We start from the raw sequence: 23,719 nt of genomic DNA, 5'->3' as shown, positions 1-23,719 counted from the left end.
ATGGCCTATGATGGAATTTTCAATAAAACTGAGTCGCTCTTCCATGTTCTGCAGAACAAAGTGATGGATAGGAGTTTCTGCAGTACCCATAATCAGCGACACGATTAAAGCACTGGAACGGCAGCGAGCAATTCGAGCTGAAATGCGATGAACTGGGGCTGGCAGAAAGTGAAACTCGAAGTAAACAGCTGATCAGAGTAGAGTGGGACAATCAACTACAACGTACTGGACAATATCAATGTTCAGGTGAGAGCCCGGTTTGACCACTTCGGTAAAATTCATTTCTTTGGCTTAGTGGACTCCAACATTGTTCAAACAATGTCACAAATGTTCAACACCAGCAACTGGTCATTGTTCAGAATAATCAGATCAGATTTTGTCATGTTGTGGGGAAAAACTCCATCCTGAAAGGCTGACACTTGAAGAGTTTTTTTCAAAAAGCTCTTACACTAAAGGGCATTATCATAAATTCACTAAAAGGGCATTATCATAAATTCAGTGTTATTTCAACCTCATAGTGAGGAAATATCATACAAAAAAAAGAAAATTGACTTTGACCGCACTGCCCCTTTAAACACAAACAAATATACTGTATCCATGTAAAACATATGTGGTTTTGAGATGTCATATATGCAGTGTATTTTTTTGTGTGTGTTTTTTTTAAATGACACAATCCAGTCCGCCCAGACCATTGAGAGGGATAGCTGGTTTCCATTCATGGGATCCATGATAAAAGAGCAACAACACGGTCCTGAAGAAATTATGTGAAAATCAGCAGCTGACGTGGTTGAAGACCATGTTGCCTTGTGGCTACCCACAATTCACCACTCACTACCATAAAAAGGAGAGGCAGGATGCTCTTTTCGGTGAGTTTTTTTCCCCTCCCGTCTCTATGAGGGAACTGGAGTTTGTTTTTTTCCACACACTCATGACAGAGGTGAGGAATGGTTATCGTCACGTCCAACGATATTCTGGATGAGATGGAAAATCTGTTCTGCAGCCCGGATCATTTGACCTATCCAACTACAGTCATGGTCTTTCTCACTGGGAGCAGGTGATTGGACGACTTCACGTAATCTCGTTTTGTCTTCGCCAATATTCTTTGCAATGCATAGGGAATCCTTGCAAAACATCCTTATATACTATTTCCCCATCACCCATAAAATATATATATATATTTTTAAATGTGTCACTCAATTGTAAGCAGGTAGGAGCAAAACAACTGACAGGACATTAACTAGACTTCAATAGTACATTTAGCCAGTTCAAATCAGTCCAGAATAGTGGGAAAATGCCATAGGTTCCTGTTCTTGATTTAAATCAAGCTAAGCAAGAACACTTATACAGTGGGGCAAAAAAGTATTTAGTCAGCCACCAATTGTGCAAGTTCTCCCACTTAAAAATATGAGGCCTGTCATTTTCATCATAGGTACACTTCAACTATGACAGACAAAATGAGAAAAAAAAAAATCCAGAAAAATCACATTGTAGGATTTTTAATGAATTAATTTGCAAATTATGGTGGAAAATAAGTATTTGGTCAATAACAAAAGTTTATCTCAATACTTTGTTATATACCCTTTGTTGGCAATGACAGAGGTCAAACGTTTTCTGTAAGTCTTCACAAGGTTTTCACACACCGTTGCTGGTATTTTGGCCCATTCCTCCATGCAGATCTCCTCTAGAGCAGTGATGAGATTTTTGACACTGGCCTACACACAATACTCCATAATGTCAAAATGGAATCATGTTTTGGGACATTTTTACAAATTAATAAAAAATTAAATGCTAAAATGTCTTGAGTCAAGTATTCAATCCCTTTGTTATGGCAAGCCTAAATAAATTCAGGAGTCATGTTATGGGTATGCTTGTCCTAGGCAAGGACTAGGGAATTTTTGGGGGGATAAAAATAAACCGAATAGAGCTAAGCACAGGCCTTATTCCTAGAGGAAACCCTGGTTCATTCTGCTTTCCAACAGACACTGGGAGACAAATTCACCTTTCAGCAGGCCAATTACCTAAAAGACAAGGCCAAATATACACTGGAGTTGCTTACCAAGATGACACTGAATGTTCCTGAGTGGCCTAGTCTAGCAATGATCAACAACCAACTTGACAGAGATTCGTTTTTTGGTGTTTTTATAATAAATGTGCAAATATTGTACAATCCAGCTGTGCAAAACTCTTAGAGACTTACCCAGAAAGACGGGCGGCAGGTAGCCTAGTAGTTAGAGCGTTGGGCCAGTAACCAAAAGGTTGCTAGATCTAATCCCAGTGCTGACAAGGTAAAAATCTGACGTTCTGCCCCTGAACAAGGCAGTTAACCCACTGTTCCTAGGTCGTCATCGTAAATAACAATGTGTTCTTAACTGACTTGCCTAGTTATATAAAAAATACATATTTAATCACTGTCAAAGGTGATTCTGACATGTATTGACTTAGGTGGATATAATCAAGATATATTAATGTTCGATTTTTCATAATTATTTTACAAATTGTATAATTTCTTCCACTGACTTTACAGATTACTTTGTGTAGATCATTGACTAAACATGACAATTAAATCCATTTTATCCCACCTTGTAACAACAAAATGTGTAAAAAGTCAAGGGGTGTGAATACTTTCTGAAGGCACTTTAAGTAACACAATCTGTAACATTAGCTAACTCTGGGATGGCAGATGAATCAACAAGGAAAGGGGGAGTTAAACTCCATAAAGGTTTACTGCTAACACGAACACTGGTGTTCATCTATAGTGAGTTATCTACACTCCCTTATTCCAACACTGCTCAGCAAATGGTTTTTCCAAAGTACAGACAGATGGGGTAATATTTTTGGCCAAATAAAAATATTTTCACATTTGGCAGCGGGGGTGACAAAGCAGCAATGACTGTGAGAGATGGATTTTGAGGTCGTTGAGCGTGTGTGGCAGCTGTCGGTAGTTCACTTACCCAAGCCAAATCATCCCGACTGCAGTCCAACGCAGCTATCATCACCTGCTCATAAATAATCCATACTGGGCACAGGAGACAAAGAGAAAAAGCACTGTTTTAATATTCCAGTACAGTGTCAAGTGGAACATCAAAACATGATCAATTGACACAGACTGTCATTACAGTATTAGATCTGACTAACACAAGGTGCTTTCTTCTTGTTCTACTGGATCATAGGAAGGACAGGAGATTGCCCTTAAGTGATGCCTCAACAGGAATCGGGATTAGGCCCCATCTGCTCTCCTAGCATGCTTCTTTTCAACTGTGGGGCATTCACTTCAAAACTTTTTCACCTGCATTTGCATATGACAATATCTTGAACAGGGAAAATAATGTCTGCCTGCTATCTTGGCATGGTTTCCTACCAACCCAGAAACTCGTTAACACCATTCAGTCCTACAATAATGTCTGCTCTCTTAGCCCTTCAATCCTGGGGAATTGCTTTCAAGTATAATTTCTCTCCTCAATCCTCACACTTTTCTTATTAATAATCATCAATATATGCTGCATAGAAATAAAACCATGTATTTAAAGGACTGGATGGACAGTTCAATACAACAACAAAACAAACAGCTCGATTAGCCTTAATTTAGAGGATCAATCATGGTGAATGACCGTTGACCAAATTCTGCTGGTATTCCAAGATTTTGTTCTTCACGGAAAATGTCCTAAACCTCATAAGATATTGGACAACTCCATACAAAAGACAACGCTTCGCAGCCCTTTCCAAAAGCACAAAGAAAGAAAAGCTTACACAGCGGTCATCCAGGGCAACAGAATATTATGTCATTTCCCCTCATTTCGCTGTTACGGTGTGACGGCTTATTCACAAGGCTTATCAATATAGCCAGATACATTTCATCCAGTGGTTTAGAAATAAAGATTAAATGTTTATTGAAGTGTTTATTCAAATCACTCAACTGTAACAGTAAAAGACGGTGATTAATAATAGGCTTGGCCAATGGATCCAATTAATGGAATTAATGCTAAATGTCAGACAAGTCTGTTTTGACAAGCACGCCAGACGTCCTCTGCCAAACGCTGTCTAACTGTTAATTGAGAAAGAACAATAAAACCCAACTCAACAAGAAAACTGATATGCCAAAACAAACAAACGCCTGGAGTTTTTCCTTGCCTGTTTATGATTCCAGCTCTTGTTTTGATAATTGCCATCTTGTTTCACAGCCAATTTAAGAACTGGCTGTGGTTTCAATAAAACCGGGGCGTGTTAAGTGTTTACCCTGCTCTTTAAAGACTATGAATCATAACGACTACAAGGAAAAGAGACTTCCACAGAGTTGTTCAGCAAGACTACCTAGTGAGAAAGGAGCAGACTATTATATAGCCTAAAGGCAAAACCGAGTGTGCCGCTACCAACTATCACATATGGGTTATTTTTTTTAATCAAGAAGAGGCTTACCAAGCTTCTGCATCATTCAATTCAAAAGTTGAGTCACATTGGTGAGCCTACTAAAAATACTGACTAGGCCTAGGCTTCTGAGAACTTGTGACACATATTAAAGCTGGAATTGGAAGAAGGTGAAACACCACCATTTGACCCAGCGTCTTTGTTATTGTTTTGTTGATGAAACGGAGGAGAGGAACAACCAGCATTGTTGCAAATTTTTTTTTTTAAATGTCACAGTACATATTCTGCTGAGGGGTATACTACAAAGTCAGATCCAGGAGTTAGCCAGCTAACAAGACTAAATATTCTGATACGTTTCTTTCAAAAAATGTAAAGTTAAAATGGGCATGGTCTAATTGATTCAACGGACAAAAACACATCCAAGTTTAGCTTTATTTCAATGAATGAGAAATTAGCTATTTCTGGTTGCCTAGCAAAGATAGCTGGCTAACTTATTGATCCTGCTTTGTAGTATACCGCTCTGTTCTAACATTGTCTGAAGTGACTATTTGTTATTATAACCCAAATGAACGTGGCAGTAACACCAAAAGGAGTCCAGCTTTAAAAGATACTAGCCTATACGGTTTGCCTTTTGAGGTGGGAATATATTATTTTGGATTTTAAAAAGTCTTCAGGCTACACTAGTGCCTTCACAAATTAATCATAACCTTTGAATTATTCCACATTTTTGTGTGTTACTGCCTGAATTCAAAATGGATTAAATAGATTTTTTTCCTTACCCATCTACTGTACACACAGTACCCCATAAAGATATTTACATAAGTATTCACACCCCTGAGTCAATACTTTGTAGAATCAATCACCTTTGGCAGAGATTACAGCTATGAGTATGTCTGGGTAAGTCTCTAAGAGCTTTCCACACCTGGATTTCTCAAAATTGGCTAATTATTATTTTCAAAAATCTTCAAGCTCTGTCAAATTGGTTGTTGATCATTGCTCGACAACACTTTTCAGATCTTGCCATAGATTTCCAAGTAGGTTTAAGTCAAAACTGCAACTCGGTCACTCAGGAACATTCACTGCCTTCTTGGTAAGCAACGCCAGTGTAGATTTGGCCAAGTGTTTAAGGTTATTATCCTGCTGAAAAGGTGAATTCATCTCCCAGTGTTTGGTGGAAAGCAGACTGTGCCAGGTTTTGATCTAGGATTTTGCTTGTGCTTAGCTCCATTCCATTTATTTTTTTCTCCTGAAAAACTCCCAGGCCTTAAAAAGCATTCCCATAATGTGATGCAGCCACCACTATGCTTGAAAATATGGAGTGTTACTCGGTTATGTGTTGTATTGCATTTGCCCCCAACATAACACTTTGTATTCAGGATATAAAGTTAATTTCTTTGCCACATTTTTTGCAGTGTTACTTTAGTGCCCTGTTGCAAACAGGATGCATGTTTTGGAATATTTTTTATTCTGTACAGGCTTCATTTTTTTCACTTTGGAAATTAGGTTAGTATTGTGGAGTAAATACAATGTTGTGGATCCATCCTCAGTGTTCTATCACAGCCATTAAACTGTAACGGTTTTAAAGTCACCATTGGCCTCATGGTAAAAATCCCTGAGCGGTTTAATTCCTCTCCGGCGACTGAGTTAAGAAGGACACCTGTATTTTTGTAGTGACTGGGTGTATTGATACAATATCCAAAGTTGAATTAATAACTCCAACATGCTCAAAGGGATAATCAATATCTACTTAAAAATGTTTTACCCTTCTATCAATAGGTGCCCTTCTTTGGGGAGGCAAAGAAAACCATGGCCTTTGTGATTGAATCTGTGTTTGAAATACACTGCTTGATTGAGGGACCTTACAGATAATTGTGTGTGGGGTAGTGGTGCTGTTTGTTCAATAACCCATCCACAACCGCCCGACTATATGATAAAGTGAAAATCTGAGACCCATACCCAACGCTAACCCGCAAATATAGAAAATGCAATAGGCTACAGTCAGACAGTAGAACGAATTTGACAGGGGTTGCAGAATTTTGTTTTGCCTGATTTTAGACACGTTTCTGCTTATAATTTCCGACATTTTGGTGGGCTATTTGTTAGTCAACTTGTCTATAATAAGATACATGTAGCTTCTCTTTTGTCATTATATGTTGCCTTAGAAGACTAAATAAACCTTGGCTCAACAGAATAATGTAATAGATCGATAGAATACTGTTGTCAACTAGATTGAAGCATTCAAAGTTCTGTCATTCGCGGAGCAAAGACGTTTACGGACTGGGGAGATAATACAATAACACATTTTTTTTTTTACAATAACCCCAAAAAATGTCCAAAATGACATCAGTTTGACCGGTAAGGAAAAAGAAAGCTGTGAAAACGACCGAAGGTGTTTCTGATAAGATTTCAGTTCAGCTTCGATGCATATTTTAGGTGGTTGAAATACTATCAACTTTTATGATAAAGACGTACCATCTGTAGAGGTGCTAACTGAGCATTGCATTCTCTCAAGATGTAGAAAGAAAGAAATCATATTTCTCACTCCTGTGCCCAAGTTCAAATTTGGCCAACATTTGGTGTATCATTTTACTGCAAGAAATGATTAATTCTGCAAGAGTTATAAATAAGGCTGTGTGAGAGGTTATAGACCGACTGTCAGTGTCCAGATTTCAGTTTCCATTCAACACATCTAAACAGTGGGCAGTTCTTGACATGCCATAGGCCTATTTAAAGTCCCGTCTTGTGACTGTCTCACAACACAACATAGCTGGAACTGCTATCATCCTCTTACCACATCACCAAATATTTTCCAAACATTACATTTCTAGCCATCCCTTTTCTTAATCTCATTTTAAATATCATGTTAAACACTATTATTCCACAGAGTGAGTCCATGCAACTTACAGTGCCAAGAAAAAGTATGTGAAACCTTCGTAATTACCCGGGTTTATGCATAAATTGGTCCGATTTTAATCTAAGTCAAAACAATTGACCGAGTTAAAGTTGAAAAAATTGATCCGATCTTAATCTAAGTCAAAACAATTGACAAACACAGTGTGTTTAAACTAATAACATGCAAATGATTGTAGGTTGGAAACAGAATGTGAACCCCTAGGCTAATGGTTTCTCCAAAAGCTAATTGGAGTCACGAGTCAGCTAACCTGGAGTCCAATCAATGAGATGAGATTGGAGATGTTGGTAGAGCTGTCCTGCCCTATAAAAAAACTCACAAAATTTGAGTTTGCAATTCACAAGAAGCATTACCTGATGTAAACCATGCCTCGAACAAAAGAGATCTCAGAAGACCTAAGATTAAGAATTTTGACTTGCATAAAGCTGGAAAGGGTTACAAAAGTATCTCTAAAAGCCTTGATGTTCATCAGTCCATGGTAAGGCAAATTGTCTATAAATGGAGAATGTTCAACACTGTTGATACTCTCCTTAGGAGTGGCCGTCCTGCAAAGATGACTGCAAGAGCACAACACAGAATGCTCAATGAAGTTAAGAAGAATCCTAGTTTCAGCAAAATACTTACAGAAGTCTCTGGAACATGCTAACACCTCTGTTGACGAGTCTACGATACCTAAAACACTAAACAAGAATGGTTTCATGGAAGGACACCACAGAAGAAGCCACTGCTGTCCAAAAATAAAAAACATTGCTGCACATCTGAAGTTCGCAAAAGTGCACATGGATGTTCCACAGTGCTACTGGCTACATATTCTCTGGACAGATGAAACTAAAGTAGAATTGTTTGGAGGGAACACAACACTATGTATGAAAAAAAAAGGCACAGCACACCATGGTGGAGGGAGCATCATGGTTTGGGGCTGATTTGCTGCCTCAGGGCCTGGACAGCTAGCTATCATCGACAAAAAAATAAAAATAAAGGCTATCTGTCCTCCAATTAACGCTCAACAGAAGTTGGGTGATGCAACAGTACAACAACACAAAACACATTAGTAAAACAACAGAATGGCTTCAAAAGAAGAAAATATGCCTTCTAGAGTGGCCCAGTCAGAGTCCTGACCTCAACCCGTTTGAGATATTGTGGCATGACCTCAAGAGAGCGGTTCACACCAGACATCCCAAGAATATTGCTGAACTGAAACAATTTTGTAAAGAGGAATGACCGTTGTGCAAGTCTGATCTGCAACTACAGAAAATGTTTGGTTGAGGTTACTGCTGACAAAGGAGGGTCAACCTGTTATTAAATCTAAGGGTTCACATACTTTTCCCACCCTGCACTGTGAATGTTTACACGGTGTGTTCAATAAAGACATGACAACATAACTGTTCGTGTGTTATTAGTTTAAGCAGACTGTGTTTGTCTATTGTTGTGACTTAAATGAAGATAAGATCAGATTGTATGACCAATTTATGCAGAAATTCAGGTAATTCCAAAGGGTTCACATACTTTTCCTTGCAACTGTATGTGACTTTAAATTTTTTTTAAATTATATTTCACCTTTATTTAACCAGGTAGGCCAGGTGAGAACAAGTTCTCATTTACAACTGTATCCTGGCCAAGATAAAGCCTAGCAGTGCGACGCAAACAACAACAGTGTTGCACATCAAATAAACAAAACGCAGTCAATAACACAATAGAAAAAAAATCTATATACAGTGTGCGCAAATGAGGTAAGATTAGGGAGGTAAGGCAATAAATAGGCCGTAGTGGCGAAGCAATTACAATTTAGCAATTAAACACTGGAGTGATAGATGTACAGAAGATGAATGTGCAAGTAGATACTGGGGTGCAAAGGAGAAAAAAAAAACAATATGGGGATGAGGTAGTTGGATGGGCTATGTACAAGTGCAATGATCTGTGAGCTGCTCTGACAGCTGATGCTTAAAGTTAGTGAGGGAGATATGAGTCTCCAGCTTAAGTGATTTTTGCAATTCGTTCCAGTCATTGGCAGCAGAGAATTGGAAGGAAAGGCGGCCAAAGGAGGAATAGGCTTTGGTGGTAAACAGTGAAATATACCTGCTGGAGCGCGTGCTATGGGTGGATGCTGCTATGGTAACCAGTGAGCTGAGATAAGGCAGGGCTTTACCCAGCAGGGACTTGTAGATGACCTGGAGCCAGTGGGTTTGGCGATGAGTATGAAGCGAGGGCCAGCCAACGAGAGCGTACAGGTCGCAGTGTTGGGTAGTATATGGGGCTTTGGTGACAAAACTGATGGCACGGTGATAGACTGCATCCAATTTTCTGAGTAGAGTGTTGGAGGCTATTTTGTAAATGATATCGCCGAAGGATCGGGAGGATAGTCAGTTTTACGAGGGTATGTTTGGCAGCATGAGTGAAGGAGGCTTTGTTGCGAAATAGGAAGCCGATTCTAGATTTAATTTTGGATTGGAGATGCTTAATGTGAGTCTTGAAGGAGAGTTTACAGTCTAACCAGACACCTAGGTATTTGTAGCTATCCACATATTCTAAGTCAGAACCGTCCAGAGTAGTGATGCTGGACGGGAGGGCAGGTGCAGGCAGCGATCGGTTGAAGACATTTAGTTTTACTTGCATGTAAGAGCAGTTGGAGGCCACGGAAGGAGAGTTTTATGGCAGTGAAGCTCGTCCGGAGGTTAGTTAACAGTGTCTAAAGAAAGGCCAGAAGTATACAGAATGGTGTCGTCTGCATAGAGGTGGATCAGAGAATCTCCAGCAGCAAGAGCGACATCATTGATGTATACAGAGAAAAGAGACAGCCCGAGAATTGAAACCTGTGGCACCCCCATAGAGACTGCCAGAGGTCCGGACAACAGGCCCGATTTGACACACTGAACTCTGTCTGAGAAGTAGTTAGTGAACCAGGCGAGGCAGTCATTTGAGAAACCAAGGCTGTTGAGTCTGCCAATAAGAATGTGGTGAGTGACAGAGTTGAAAGCCTTTGCCAGGTCGATGAATACGGCTGCACAGTATTGTCTTTTATTGATGGCGGTTATGATATAATTTAGGACCTTGAGCGTGGCTGAGGTGCACCCATGACCAGCTCTGAAACCAGATTGCATAGCGGAGAAGGTACGGTGGGATTCGAAATGGTTGGGGATCTGTTTGTTAAGTTGGCTTTCGAAGACCTTAGAAAGGCAGGGTAGAATAGATATTGGTCTGTAACAGTTTGGTCTAGAGTGTCTCCCCATTTGAAGAGGGGGATGACCGCAGCAGCTTTCCAATCTTTGGGGATCTCAGACCATACAAAAGAGAGGTTAAACAGGCTAGTAATAGGGGTTGCAACAATTGCAGTGGATAACTTTAGAAAGAGAGGGTCCAGATTGTCTAGCCCAGCTGATTTGTAGGGGTCCAGATTTTGCAACTCTTTTAGAACATCAGCTATCTGGATTTGGGTGAAGGAGAAATGGGGGAGGTTTGGGCAAGTTGCTGTGGGGGGTGCAGGGCTGTTGACCGGGGTATGGGTAGCCAGGTGGAAAGCATGGCTAGCCGTGGAAAAATTCTCAATTATCGTGGATTTATCGGTGGTGACAGTGTTTACTAGCCTCAGTGCAGTGGGCAGCTGGGAGGAGGTTCTCTTATTCACCATGTCCCAGAACTTTTTGGAGATTGTGCTACAGGATGCAAATTTCTGTTTGAAAAAGCTAGCCTTTGCTTTCCTGCCTGTGTATATTGGTTCCTAACTTCCCTGAAAAGTTGCATATCACGGGGGCTATTCGATGCTAATGCAGTACGCCACAGAATGTTTTTGTGCTGGTCAAGGGCAGTCAGGTCTGGAGTGAACCAAGGGCTATATTTGTTCCTGGTTCTATATTTTTTTAAATGGGCATGCTTATTTAAGGGTGCCCGTGTTTACAGATTTGGGGTTGTACTTGGAAGGTTCATTGATAATTTGTATGAGATTGAGGGCATCTAGCTTGGATAGTATAACGGCCGGGGTGTTAAGCATGTCCCAGTTTAGGTCACCTAACAGTATGAGCTCTGAAGATAGATGGGGGGGCAATAAATTCACATATGGTGTCCAGGGCACAGCATACGGTGTCCAGGGCACAGCATACGGTGTCCAGGGCACAGCATACGGTGTCCAGGGCACAGCATACGGTGTCCAGGGCACAGCATACGGTGTCCAGGGCACAGCATACGGTGTCCAGGGCACAGCATACGGTGTCCAGGGCACAGCATACGGTGTCCAGGGCACAGCATACGGTGTCCAGGGCACAGCATACGGTGTCCAGGGCACAGCATATGGTGTCCAGGGCACAGTCTATAACAAGCAGCAACGGTGAGAGACTTGTTTCTGGAAAGGTCAATTTTTAGAAGCAGAAGCTCGAATTGTTTGGGCACAGACCTGGATAGTATGACAGAACTCTGCAAGTTAACTCCGCCCCCTTTGGCAGTTCTATCTTGTCGGAAAATGTTATAGTTAGGGATGGAAATTTCAGGATTTTCGGTGGCCTTCCTAAGCAAAGCAGTGAGTAAAACAAACTTAGGGAGGAGGCTTCTAATGTTAACATGCATGAAACCAAGGCTTTTACAGTTACAGAAGTCAACAAATGAGAGTGCCTGGGGAGTAGGAGTGGAGCTAGGCACTGCGGGTCCTGGATTAACCTCTACATCACCAGAGGAGAAGTAGGTTAAGGGTACGGCTAAAGGCTATGAGACCAGGCTATTTAGACCAGGTGAGGTCACTACGTGTGGGAGGTGAAACAAAAGGGCTAGCTAAGGCATATTGAGCAGGGCTGGAGGCTCTACAGTGAAATAAGACAATAATCACTAACCAAAACAGCAATGGACGAGACAGGCATGCGTAGCCGAGTGATCATAGGGACCAGTGGGAAGCTCGGCGAGTTGGAGACATGGCGATTCAGACAGCTAGCAGGCTGGGGCTAGCAGAAGGGCCTTAGGGGGACGTCGCGATGGAAGAAGTCTGTTGGCACACTAGAATTGTTGGATCGGCAGGGCTCCGTGTAGGCAGTAAAAAGGTCCAGGTCAATTGGCAAAATAGGTATTGTAGCCCAAGAAATGGCTTCAGCTAACAGTACGATATGCTCTAGACAGCTAGCGGGCCGCAGCTAGCGGATGGGTCTTCAGGGGACGTCGCAACGGAGGAGCCTGTTGAAACCCCTCGGGCGGATTACGTCGGTAGACCAGTCGTGATGGAATTGGCGGGGCTGCGTGTTGGATGTAAAAGGGGTCCAGGCCAATTGGCAAAATATGTATTGTAGCCCAAGGAGTGGCTGACGGACCTCTTCAGCTAACCAGGAGATTGGCCTAGCACGGGGCTAGTTGCAGGCTCACTGGTGCTTGCTTCGGGACAGAGATGTTAGAGCAAGGGGATAGCCACTCAGATAGCAGCTAGCTAGCTGCGATGATCCAGGTGAAAAGTTTCAGTGCTTGCGGTAGGAAACCGGAGATGTGGAGAAAAAAAAGGCAGTCTGGTATGCTCTGGGTTGAATCGCACTGTGCAGACTGGCAGGAGTTGACCGGGCTAAGGTTAGCTGATGACCGCTAGCAGTGGCTTACTGACTACTAGCTAGTTAGCTGGCTAGCTGCTGTTGGGGTTTCTGGTTCTAAAGTATAGAACATAGCAGATTCATACCACAATGGGTGAGGCTTGTTGCAGGAGAGTATGTTGAAACTGAGGTTAAAAATATATGGGGGGGCGGCAGTGTCAGGTTTCCGAGGCGAGTACTAGGAACCCAAAGTGCCAGAGCAAGACACGTTACCCCTGCTCTAAAAAGTGTTACAAGAAGAAGTGCACGACTCCAACACCGTCAATGAAAACAGTGGCAGGCCTGATCACCGACGACAAGACAGCCTATAGGGAGGTCAGACACCTGGCAGTGTGGTGCCAGGACAAAAACCTCTCCCTCAACAGCCGCAAGACAAAGGAGCTGATCATGGACTAAAGGAAATGGAGGGCCGACCACACCACCATTCACATCGATGGTGCTGTAGCGGAGCGGGTCGAGAGCTTAAAGTTCCTCTGTGTCCACATCACTAAGGGTCTATCATGGTCCACACAAACCAACACAGTCGTGAACAGGGCAGGACTACGCCTCTTCCCCCTCAGGAGGCTGAAAAGATATTCATAAAGTTCTACAGCTGCACCATTGAGAGCATCTTGACTGGCTGCATCACAGCTTGGTATGGCAACTGCTTGTCATCCGATCGCAAAGCAGTACAGAGGGTATGACCCAGTACATCACTGGAACTGAGCTCACTGCCATCCAGGACCTCTATACCAGGTGGTGTAAGTGGAAAGCCCTAAAAATTGTCCAAGATTCCAGAGATTCTATATTACCGCACAGCAAGCAGTACTGATGCACCAAGTCTGGAACCAACAGGACCCTGAACAGCTTCTACCCCTAAGCCATAAAACAAATATAAATATACTGAACATATATAAACACAAAACATGTAAAGTTTCATGAGCTGAAATAAAATCTCCCAGAAATGTTCCATACAGACAAAAGCTTATTTCTTCAAATGTGTTTATGTCCCTGTTAGTAAACATTTCTCCTTTACCAAGATAATTCATCCACCTGACAGGTGTGGCATATCGAGAAGCAGATTGAACAGCAATATCATTACACAGGTGCACCTTGTGCTTGGGGAAAATAAAAGGTCACTCTAAAATGTGCAGTTTTGTCACACAATGCCACAGATGTCTCAAGTTGAGGGAGTTCGTCCTACCGGCCTCACAACCGCATGTAACCACGCCAGCCCATGACCTCATCATCGGACGTATTTACCTGCAGGATCGTCTGAGGGGGGGGTGGGGTTGTTGAGGAGTATTTCTGTCTGTAATAAAGCCCTTTTGTGGGGAAAAACTCAGGCCGATTGGCTTGGCCTGGCCCACCCATGGCTGGTCTCTCTGACAGAGCTCCAGAGTCCCTCTGTGGAGATGGGAGAACTTTGCAAAAAGTCAACCATCTCTGCAGCATTCTACCAATCAGACCTTTATGGTAGAGTGGCCAGGAGGAAGCCAGTCCTCAGTAAAAGGCACATGACAGCTCGCTTGGAATTTGCCAAAAGGCACCTAAAGACTCTCAGACCATGAGAAACAAGATTCTCTGATCTGATGAAACCAAGATTGAAGTCTTTGGCCTGAATGCTAAGCATCACGTCTGGAGGAAACCTGGCAGGGACTAGTCAGGATCGAGGGAAAGATGAACGGAGCAAAGTACAGAGAGCGCTCAGGACCTCAGACTGGGGCGAAGGTTCACCTTCCAACAGGACAACAACCCTAAGAACACATCCAAAACAATGCAGGAGTGGCTTCGGGACAAGTCTCTGAATGTCCTTGAGTGGCCCAACCAGAGCCCAGACTTGAACCCTGATTAAACATTTCTGGAAAGACCTGACAGAGCTTGAGAGGATCTGCAGAGAAGAATAGGAGAAACTCCACAAATACAGGTGTGGCAAGCTTGTAGCGTCATAACCAAAAAGACTTGATGCTGTAATCGCTGCCAAAGGTGCTTCAAAGTACTGAGTGAAGGGTCTGAATACTTATGTAAATGTGGTATTTCAGTTTTTAATAAATCAGCCAAAAATGTGAAAAAACAGTTTTTCCTTTGTCATTATGCGGTATTGTATGTAGATTGATGAGGTAAAAAAAAAAAGTGGAAATACTGAATACTGAATACTGAATACTTTCCAAAGGCACTGTATGTATGCATGTTGTATGTATAGTACCAGTCAAAAGTTTGGACACACCTACTCATTCAAGGTTTTTCTTTATTTTTTGTATTTTCTACATTGTAGAATAATAGTGAAGACATCAAAACTATGAAATAACAACATATGGAATCATGTAGAAACCAAAAAAAGTGTTAAACAAATCAAAATATATTATATATTTTAGATTCTTCAAAGTAACCACCCTTTGCCTTGATGACAGCTTTGCACACTCTTGGCATTCTCTCAACCAGCTTCACCCGGAATGCTATTCAATTAAACGGTGTGCCTTGTTAAATGTTGGGACTCTTTTTTTGACCAATCAAAAACGATGCATACATTATATGACCGCTTGAGTGGACAGTCTCCCATTGAACTACCAGTGAAAAAGGTGTAAACTGAACAGGAAGGTGTTAACAAGTGTATGGTCGCTCTCCTTCTAAGTAACATGTATTCAATGTCTTCGCAGCATAACACAGGCCTAATCATATCTCCAGCGGTATCCTTATGTGCGCAGGTTGGTTCCCTGTTATTATATGCCTGTACAAAGGAAGTCGGTACTCCTTGATTCCACACTGAATTAATTCACCATTGGGAGAACCAGTCATTTTCTAAGAGATTGATGCCCTTCCTTGCTTTCATGAGCAGAGAACTGTGACAAGACCAAATCAGTCATAGGCCTACTGCACATGTTACGCCCCTGAAAACAGGGGAGAAATAATCACGAGAGTGATACGGTGTTGTATTCTCAATTCAACGTTTAGTTCAATGAGAAAAGACTGCGATTTTCCCCAGGAATATGGGTGGAGACCAGAGCAATCAATCTCCGGCTCATAGATTAAGAGCATTTCGTAGATGACAGATGAACACTTTTAGGCACCACAAAATAAAGTAATCAATATAACGTTTACACATTACTCTCACAATTCGTACCCTTTGACAGATTTTAACTTTAACACAATTATATGAATGTTATCAATCTCTATCAACTAATACTGAATGCATCTTCTTAACCTTAGATGTTTAAAGATCCTCACATACTATGAACTTACTAATACTTTTTAATGTATAACAGGCTATGAATATTTCCTTTAACCTGTTACACACAACCTGTTCTAGCAATCATGTTGCAGAGAAACTACAAACCATAGCAGTCCATATAAAATCTAGATTGGAGTATTTTCATGTTTTCTGCCTGACTGAGAATGCAGTATATTAATTAATGTCCCCTTCTGCCACTAAATGTAGTCAAAATGGAACATGCTGCCCAACTGTAAATGTTGGCTTTGTGTATATCTTTGATGCCTGAAAACACGATACACCTCCATCACCAAAATGTCTAGCCTCAAAGTTGACATCCTTCATATTATAATGCTACTTTTTCTTAAATCAAGAATGAAACCAAATTGACAAATCAAGTCCTTGGCTCCCGAACATTTTGTGATGGATGGCTAGTGTTGTGGATCATTGTGTACAAACAGATTCTGCCTACTACAGCAGCACTAGAAATTGGTCTGATGTGAATCTTGATTTAATACATATGTACTTACTGTCATCTCCAAGTTTGGATGCATGCTCATTTATCAATTCTTCACCAACATCCACGATTTGCTCACTGTTTCTGTGGTTATCCTCCCTCCACTTCCGCAGCTTGTCTCTCATTTCTGTGAACACAATTATCAAAACATTCCAATTATCAAAACTTGCTAAATAGCACAACAGTAGTGGATGGTAATGATCCTGAACCAGCAGCCCTCTAATCGAGTAGGCAGTTCAGTGCACACTTTTTCTGGTTACTGGTCCAACTCTCTAAAATCTGGGCTACCTACTGGTTCCTGACATACAGTGCCTTCAGAAAGTGTTCACACCCCTTTCTCCACATTTTGTTGTGTGGAATTAAAATGGATTTGTCATTTGTCTAACACTAATATATCTTGATTACATAGGTATTCAACCCCCTGAGTCAATACATATTAGAATTTGGCAGCAATTACAGGTGTGAGTCTTTCTGGGTAAGTCTCTAGAGCTTTGCACACCTGGATTGTACAATTAGTTTGGCTGAGATAATGGATGGGCTGGACAGGAGAGGAGTTTGGATTGGTCTGCCATGTAGCATGCGTCTGTCTAAAACGTGAGCTGTTCAGTATGTGATGACAGTCCTTTCTACCGCAACGTTTTTGAAAGATATAACATTAGCCATCGAGAACTACAAAAGTTTTGCTACTTTTCTCAACATCATTGATGACCCCAATTTAGCAGGCGCTATCGACAGATCAGTTGGATAAAGTAATGGGCTACTTCCTGCACACGCCACAGTCAGTGTGAACCGGAGTGACTTGACACAACGCTGGCCAGACAAGGGGTGTGCTCGTAAACTCACTCTGGCTATGTACTCCAACAGAATAACTGATGAATTTACGAACGCTCAACACTCGTTGAATATTGCCGGAATAAGTAAACCTTCCTAAAAAAACAATTGAAGTGTTGCCAGCAGCATAGTTAGTCACCAACGCTCTGGATAACATGAAAACAGCCTAACCAGGTCTGCTAGGGCGAGTAAAATTGTCAGAGTGAGATTCTCTCTCATTTGTGTCCGGAAGTAGTCGATGTTAGCTTGGGTGCTTGACTGCCGTTGTAAGGACAGAACGCTCGGACCAACCCTACTGAACAAACCCTCTGAATTTACAAACGGACAATCTGACAACGCTCTGAATTTACGAACGCCTAGAGGTCACTCTGGCACTCCATATTGAATTTCCGAACACACCCAAGATGTAGCTACAAACAAAACTTAGATAAATGGTTCCAGTCTGCCGTGAAGCGTTCATCCATGTATAAAGTTAACCCACTTCACTGTACCATTTACGCCTTATGTATCCTATGCATGTGACAAATAAACTCTGATTTTGGTGTTTACCACATGGCCTCACATGTGAATCCTTAAAGAGATGGGTGGGGCTAAGGCTTAAGAGGGTGTGAACGATGCTGAATGGGTGTAAAGACCTCACCAGAAGGTGTACCAAAACATTCAAGGACCATTTTCTCAAAAGTGGGTTTACAAGTTTATCAACTTTCAAAGCAGAAGAACTTTCCCATTGTTCCTCAACTGCAGTGTATGATATACAATTTTCTAGCTCTGAGTCTACTTTAGTCAATGTAAAAAACACTATTTCAAATTTTGCTACATAAGACCGAATCGAGGCGATCGGTCACATATTTGGCCTTAGATTTTGCCTGTGCTTAAGCTCCATTCTGTTTCTTTAACACCCATAACATGATGCAGCCACCACTATGCTTGAAAGTATGGAGAGTGGTACTCAGTAATCTGTTGTATTGGATTTGCCTCAAACATAACACTTCATATTCAGGACAAGAACTTAATTGCTTTGCCAAAAGTTTTGCAGTATAACTTTAGTGCCTTGTTGAAAACAGGATGCATGTTTTGGAATAATTTGATTCTGTACAGGCTTCCTTTTCAGTCTGTCAATTAGCTTAGTATTGTGGAGTAATTACAATGTTGTTGATCCATCCTCAGTGTTCTTTCACAGCCATTAAACTCTGTTTTAAAAAGTCACCACTTGCCTCACGGTGAGCGGTTTCCTTTCTCTCCAGGAACTGAGTTAGGAAGGATGCCTGTGTCTTTGTAGTGACTGGGTGTACTGATACACGATTCAGAAGTGTAATAAATTCACCATGCTCAAAAGATATTCAATGTCTGCTTTTTTCTCGTTTTACCCATCAATCAATAGGTCCCGTTCTTTGCGAGGCATTGGGAAACCTCCCTGGACTTTGTGGTTGAATCTGTAAGATAATTACATATGTGGGGTACAGAGATGAGGTAGTCATCAGGATGTCATCCATTTTTACCTCAGAATGTCTATAGCCAACACGATGACACAAGATCAATTGCTTAAAACAGATCAAAATCTTTGGGTTTGTACTATTGATTTTGTCATATGCGCCGGGGGTCGCAGGTCTTAGAATGCAGTTACCCCAAATGTTTGACCCCTATTCTATTTATTTAAGTGTTATCGATGGATGTGATAAACAAAAAGTGTTGCATGGCTGTGTGCTTAGGGTTGTTGTCTTGTTGGAAGGTAAACCGTCGCCCCATTCTGAGGTCCTGAGCGCTTTGGAGCAGATTTTCATCAAGGATCTCTCTGTACTTTGCTACGTTCATCTTTGCCTAGATCCTGACTAGTCTCCCAGTTTCTGCCGCTGCAAAACATCCCCAAAGCATGATGCTTCCACCACCATGCTTCACCATAGAGATGGTGCCAGCTTTCCTCCAGACATGACGCTTGGCATTCATGCCAAAGAGTTCAATATTGGTTTCATCAGACCAGAGAATCTTGTTTCTCATGGTCTGAGAGTCCTTTAGGAGCCTTCTGGCAAACTCCAAGCGGGCTGTCATGTGCCTTTTACTGAGGAGTGGCTTCCATCTATCTAGGCACTCTACTATAAAGGCCTGATTGGTGGAGTGCTGCAGAGATGGTTGTCCTTCTGGAAGATTCTCTCATCTCCACAGAGGAACTCTAGAGCTCTGTCAGAGTGACCATTGGGTTCTGGATCACCTCCCTGGCATTTTTTGGTACCCTTACCCAGATCTGTACCTCGACACAATCCTGTCTCAGAGCTCTATGGACAATTGGCATGGTTTTTGCTCTGACATGCACTGTCAACTGTGAACCTTATATTGACAGGTGTGTGCCTTTCCAAATCATGTCCAATCAATTGAATTTACCACAGGTGGACTCCAAGTTGTATTAACATCAAGGCTGATCAATGGACACAGGATGCACCTGAGCTCAATTTCGAGTCTCATAGCAAAGGGTCTGAATACTTATGTAAATAAGGTATTTCTTTTATTTTTAGATTTACTAACATTTCTAAACGTGTTTTCACTTTGTCATTATGGGGTATTGAGTGTAGATTGCCGAGGAATTTGTTTTGTTTTATCAATTTCAGAATAAAGCTGTAACATAACAAAATGTGCAAAAGGTCTGAATACTTTCTGATTTGGACACTTTAAAACGGTATTTTGGCATTGTGCTACTTATCAATGTCTTGTCAACAGGAAACAGCATCCTTTTAAAATGTCAGTTTTAGTAATTCAATTACATTTACAACATTAACGGCCAATGGTATTGTACAAAACTAATCAGTTAACTGTTGAGACCAAAAACGTGTTGTGATTTATTTTGATGTTAGACAAGAAATCACCTAAACGGGGTTTCCCTGCCTATTAGTAGGTTCCATTGCAAGACCGTGTATTTTAGCAAGCCAGCTAGAGGCAGAACGACAACAGACTGCTAGCTAACTTAGTTATAATCAGATGACAGGCGTAAGGTACTTAAACTGGCTAGCTAGTTTAGCCTGCTGTGTATCCTTACAAACTCACACTTGCTGTGGACTGTTAGCTATGACAACAAAAACAGATTAATCAATTCTTAACGTTAGCTAGCTAACTTCGAAATAAGAAATCCAGGCAGAAATAATGTGCTAGCTAAGTGGCTATCTCGTGTTAGCCAGCCGAATTAGCTAGCGAACAAGTCTGGCGTGATGAGATGGCACATACGCAGCTACATCCGCCGAACGACGGCTAAAATCCACTACGTCGAATTAGACAAGGATTTAGCAACACACCTTCGGTCATACAGTACATTACAACGTTTAATCGTCTGTGTTTACCTTCCCAGGTTACGTCGTACATTTCTGACACCGACGCCATCGCTCTTGGCAGCACAGGTTTAACGTCATTGAACTGGGTGTGGTTTGTCTCTGCTGACCCTTTTGAGCACCGAGTAGTGTCACCACAAGTGACCATCAGTCGACAAGCTCTCGACAAGCTCGACAATAGTCAAGCATGTTTTTGAGACATGTTCAATGTCTTTTGTTCATTTCTATGGACTTAAATATTTCTGCTGCTTCCGTAGTTTTTTCTCCTGCTATTAATATGAGTGTAATACAAATGGTCAAAGACTCCAGCGGTACCGGGAGCATCAAGTCGAGGTCCAAGAGGCTTCTAAACAGCTTCTACCCCCAAGCCATAAGACTCCTGAACACCTAATCAAATGGCTACCCAGACTATTTTCATTAAATTATGATTGAGTGGTGGTGCGTAAACTGTCGATTTTTATTGACATGAGAAGATTCATGGAAGTCAAATAATTTATGATTAACGGGAATGGTAAGAGAGGTAAGGACAAAATGTTACTTTTAGCATGGCTTGCTCAAAGGCTGTGTTTTAATTGAGCAGGCAAAGCTATCATGGATGTTCACTTTGAGGCAGTTGTTCAATCATTGGGGTAATTGAATCCTACTATCTGATGCATAGATTGCTTAAATTTAACAATTGACACTCAGAGCAGACCACAGTTTCAACACCTGCAAAATCTCACTTTAAGAGGATCATAACAGACTGGTTAGCATAAGAGTTATGACAGCACTAGATGTAAACAAAAGCAATGCATGCACCCTTTCCCCCATCACACCCAGGTATTAAATCTGACAACGCTGATTTACACACTGCTTCCAGTTATTATTCATGTAACTGGGCCTAAAATTACCCTGTTTCAACCCACCACAAAACAGGGCTTGAACCGTAACGCTAGCCCTCTCCAGAGGTTTAGGTCTCCGAGCTCTGCAATGCTGCTCACACTAAATGTATATTAATCTTACACCTAGCTTTCACGAGGCCTGGTTAGATTTGTGGTTGTTACCAGGGAGTGCTGGAAAGGGGTCAGAGATGCTGTATAGTCTCACGCTTAGTTTTGTAATTCATTTTCTTCTGAGGTAGGTTAAGCAGAATGTCTGCAGTAGAAGACTTGTGTGTTGAAAGCACATTTGAGATGCTGTGTTGTCCCTTTCTTGTCTTGATTTCCCTCTCAAGGGGCCTCTGACTGTCCCATGTCTCTGACTTTGTAAGTTACACGCCACACTCCACTACCACATTACACACTTGTTGAGGTGGACTCAGCACAAACTCACTTACAGAAACATTTCAGAATCCTGATGTCATCCCTAGTACCGCTCACTGCACTGTAGATACTTTGTTAATGTTCTATTGTCTGAGGTCAACAGGACTATGTTTTTTTTACAGGACACTGCCATTGTAAAAAGGCAGAGCATGGTCATTATTGGGCAAGTACAAGTGTACAAGAGGACTATAAAATGTCATCATCTCTGTCAGGGATACAAAAAATAACATTATGTGCGGTTGAACTTACGTTCAGCTCAAACGATCCGTGGACTTGTAATTTTCAAGTCTGTACATGGCAGTCAGTTGATATGTGGTCGGGTTTTTGCTGGAAACCAAAATACTGAGGCGACCACATTAAAACAAGCAAACACTGTCCTTCAGGGTAAAGGGCTTTCCCTTCTCTGCCAGGGTGCTGTTAAAGGCCAGGGCCCTGCTCTCTTCCCGACCTGCACCAACGACCAGAAAAGACAGTGGGGCCAGACTCAGAGGACGAGGCCATGATGGTAAAGGCCCTCTGTACCATGTACAGATTTAACAAGCTGTCTTTAACATTGTCAGCATGAGATGCAGCTGTATCTGGAGTGAAACAAAGTAGTGAAAGAAAAAAAAAACATCTCAACATACGGCTGCTGTTTACCTTGGAGAGGGTCAAGCTAGAATGTCACAATGAGGAGAGATCAATAGCAACCGTCCTGAAAACCCAAATTGTGCTCCTTGACTGCTGCTTACGTAGGTTTTCATGCTGCGAGAGCCACACATATGGCACATGAGACAGGCAATACACTGAGTGTACAAAACATAAGAACAACTTCCTAATATTGAGTTGCACCTCACCCCATCCACTTTTGCCCTCAGAACAGCCTCAATTCGTCGGGGCATGGACTCTACGCTGTGTTGAAAGTGTTCTACGAGGATGCTGGCCCACGTTGACTCCAATGCTTAACACAGTTGTGTCAAGTTAGCTGGATGTCCTTTGGGTGGTGGACCATTCTTGATACACACAGGAAACTATTGAGTGTGAAAAACCCAGCAGCGTAGCAGTTCTGTACCCCCCTGTATATAGTCTCGCTATTGTTATTTTACTGCTGGTCTTTAAATACTTGTTACTTTTATTTCTTATTCTTAACTGTATTTTTTTTAAACTGCATTTTTGTTTGGGACTTCTAAGTAAGAAATGTATTCGGCACGTGTGACTAATAAACACGGGAAACTGTTGAGTGTGAAAAACCCAGCAGCGTTGCAGTTCTTGACTCAAACCGGTGTGCCTGGCACCTATTACCATACCCTGTTCAAAGGCACTTAAATATTCTGTCTTGCCCATTCACCCACTGAATGGCACACATACACAATCCATGTCTCAATTGTCTCAAGGCTAAAAATCCTTCTTTAACCTGTCTCCTCCCCTTAGTCTACACTGATTGAAGTGGATGTAACAACTGACATTAATAAGGGATCATAGCTTTCACCTGGATTCACCTGGTCAGTCTATGTCATGGAAAGAGCAGATGTTCATAATGTTTTGTCCACTGTATATATTTTTTTCCTTTCAGTCTCTTTTCCTTGTCTTCAAAAAGACAGGCTTACAGTAGAAACACTGCACAGGCATTATATTTTGATTTCTGACAGAAGCAATCAGAGTTGGCAATCACTAAAATGAACAGTTACGAATGAACAGTGCTCTGCGGTTTTGAAACAGTTCCTGTTAGTTTCCAGCCTTTTCTTTCTTTTTCACCGGTGTTATACGGTTG

General features: G+C 41.7%; 1 protein-coding gene across 3 annotated transcripts in view; it reads right to left on the bottom strand.

Annotated features, from left to right (window-relative positions):
- LOC112232463 (ER membrane protein complex subunit 2-like) overlaps positions 1-20,837 on the bottom strand; it is a 64,165-nt gene extending 43,328 nt beyond the window's left edge. For 2 of the 3 annotated variants that reach the window (XR_006081705.1, XM_042313459.1), the window contains exons 1-3: positions 20,681-20,836; positions 16,540-16,653; positions 2,952-3,016 (exon numbers count right to left, since the gene is read on the bottom strand). Coding sequence is in view for 2 of the 3 variants with exons in the window: in XM_042313459.1 (XP_042169393.1) it covers positions 2,952-3,016; positions 16,540-16,653; positions 20,681-20,816 (315 nt within the window). In the remaining variant the exon portion in view is untranslated. Of the gene's footprint in view, positions 1-2,951; positions 3,017-16,539; positions 16,654-20,680 lie in introns of all 3 variants that reach the window. The other variant, XM_042313466.1, reaches the window with a different exon arrangement.
- Between the last annotated feature and the right edge of the window lie 2,882 nt (positions 20,838-23,719).

This window comes from Oncorhynchus tshawytscha, linkage group LG03 (assembly GCF_018296145.1).
Source record: "Oncorhynchus tshawytscha isolate Ot180627B linkage group LG03, Otsh_v2.0, whole genome shotgun sequence".
Lineage (NCBI taxonomy): Eukaryota > Metazoa > Chordata > Actinopteri > Salmoniformes > Salmonidae > Oncorhynchus > Oncorhynchus tshawytscha.
Note: the sequence above shows the minus strand (reverse complement) of the source record. Positions and strands in the feature narration are given on the sequence as shown.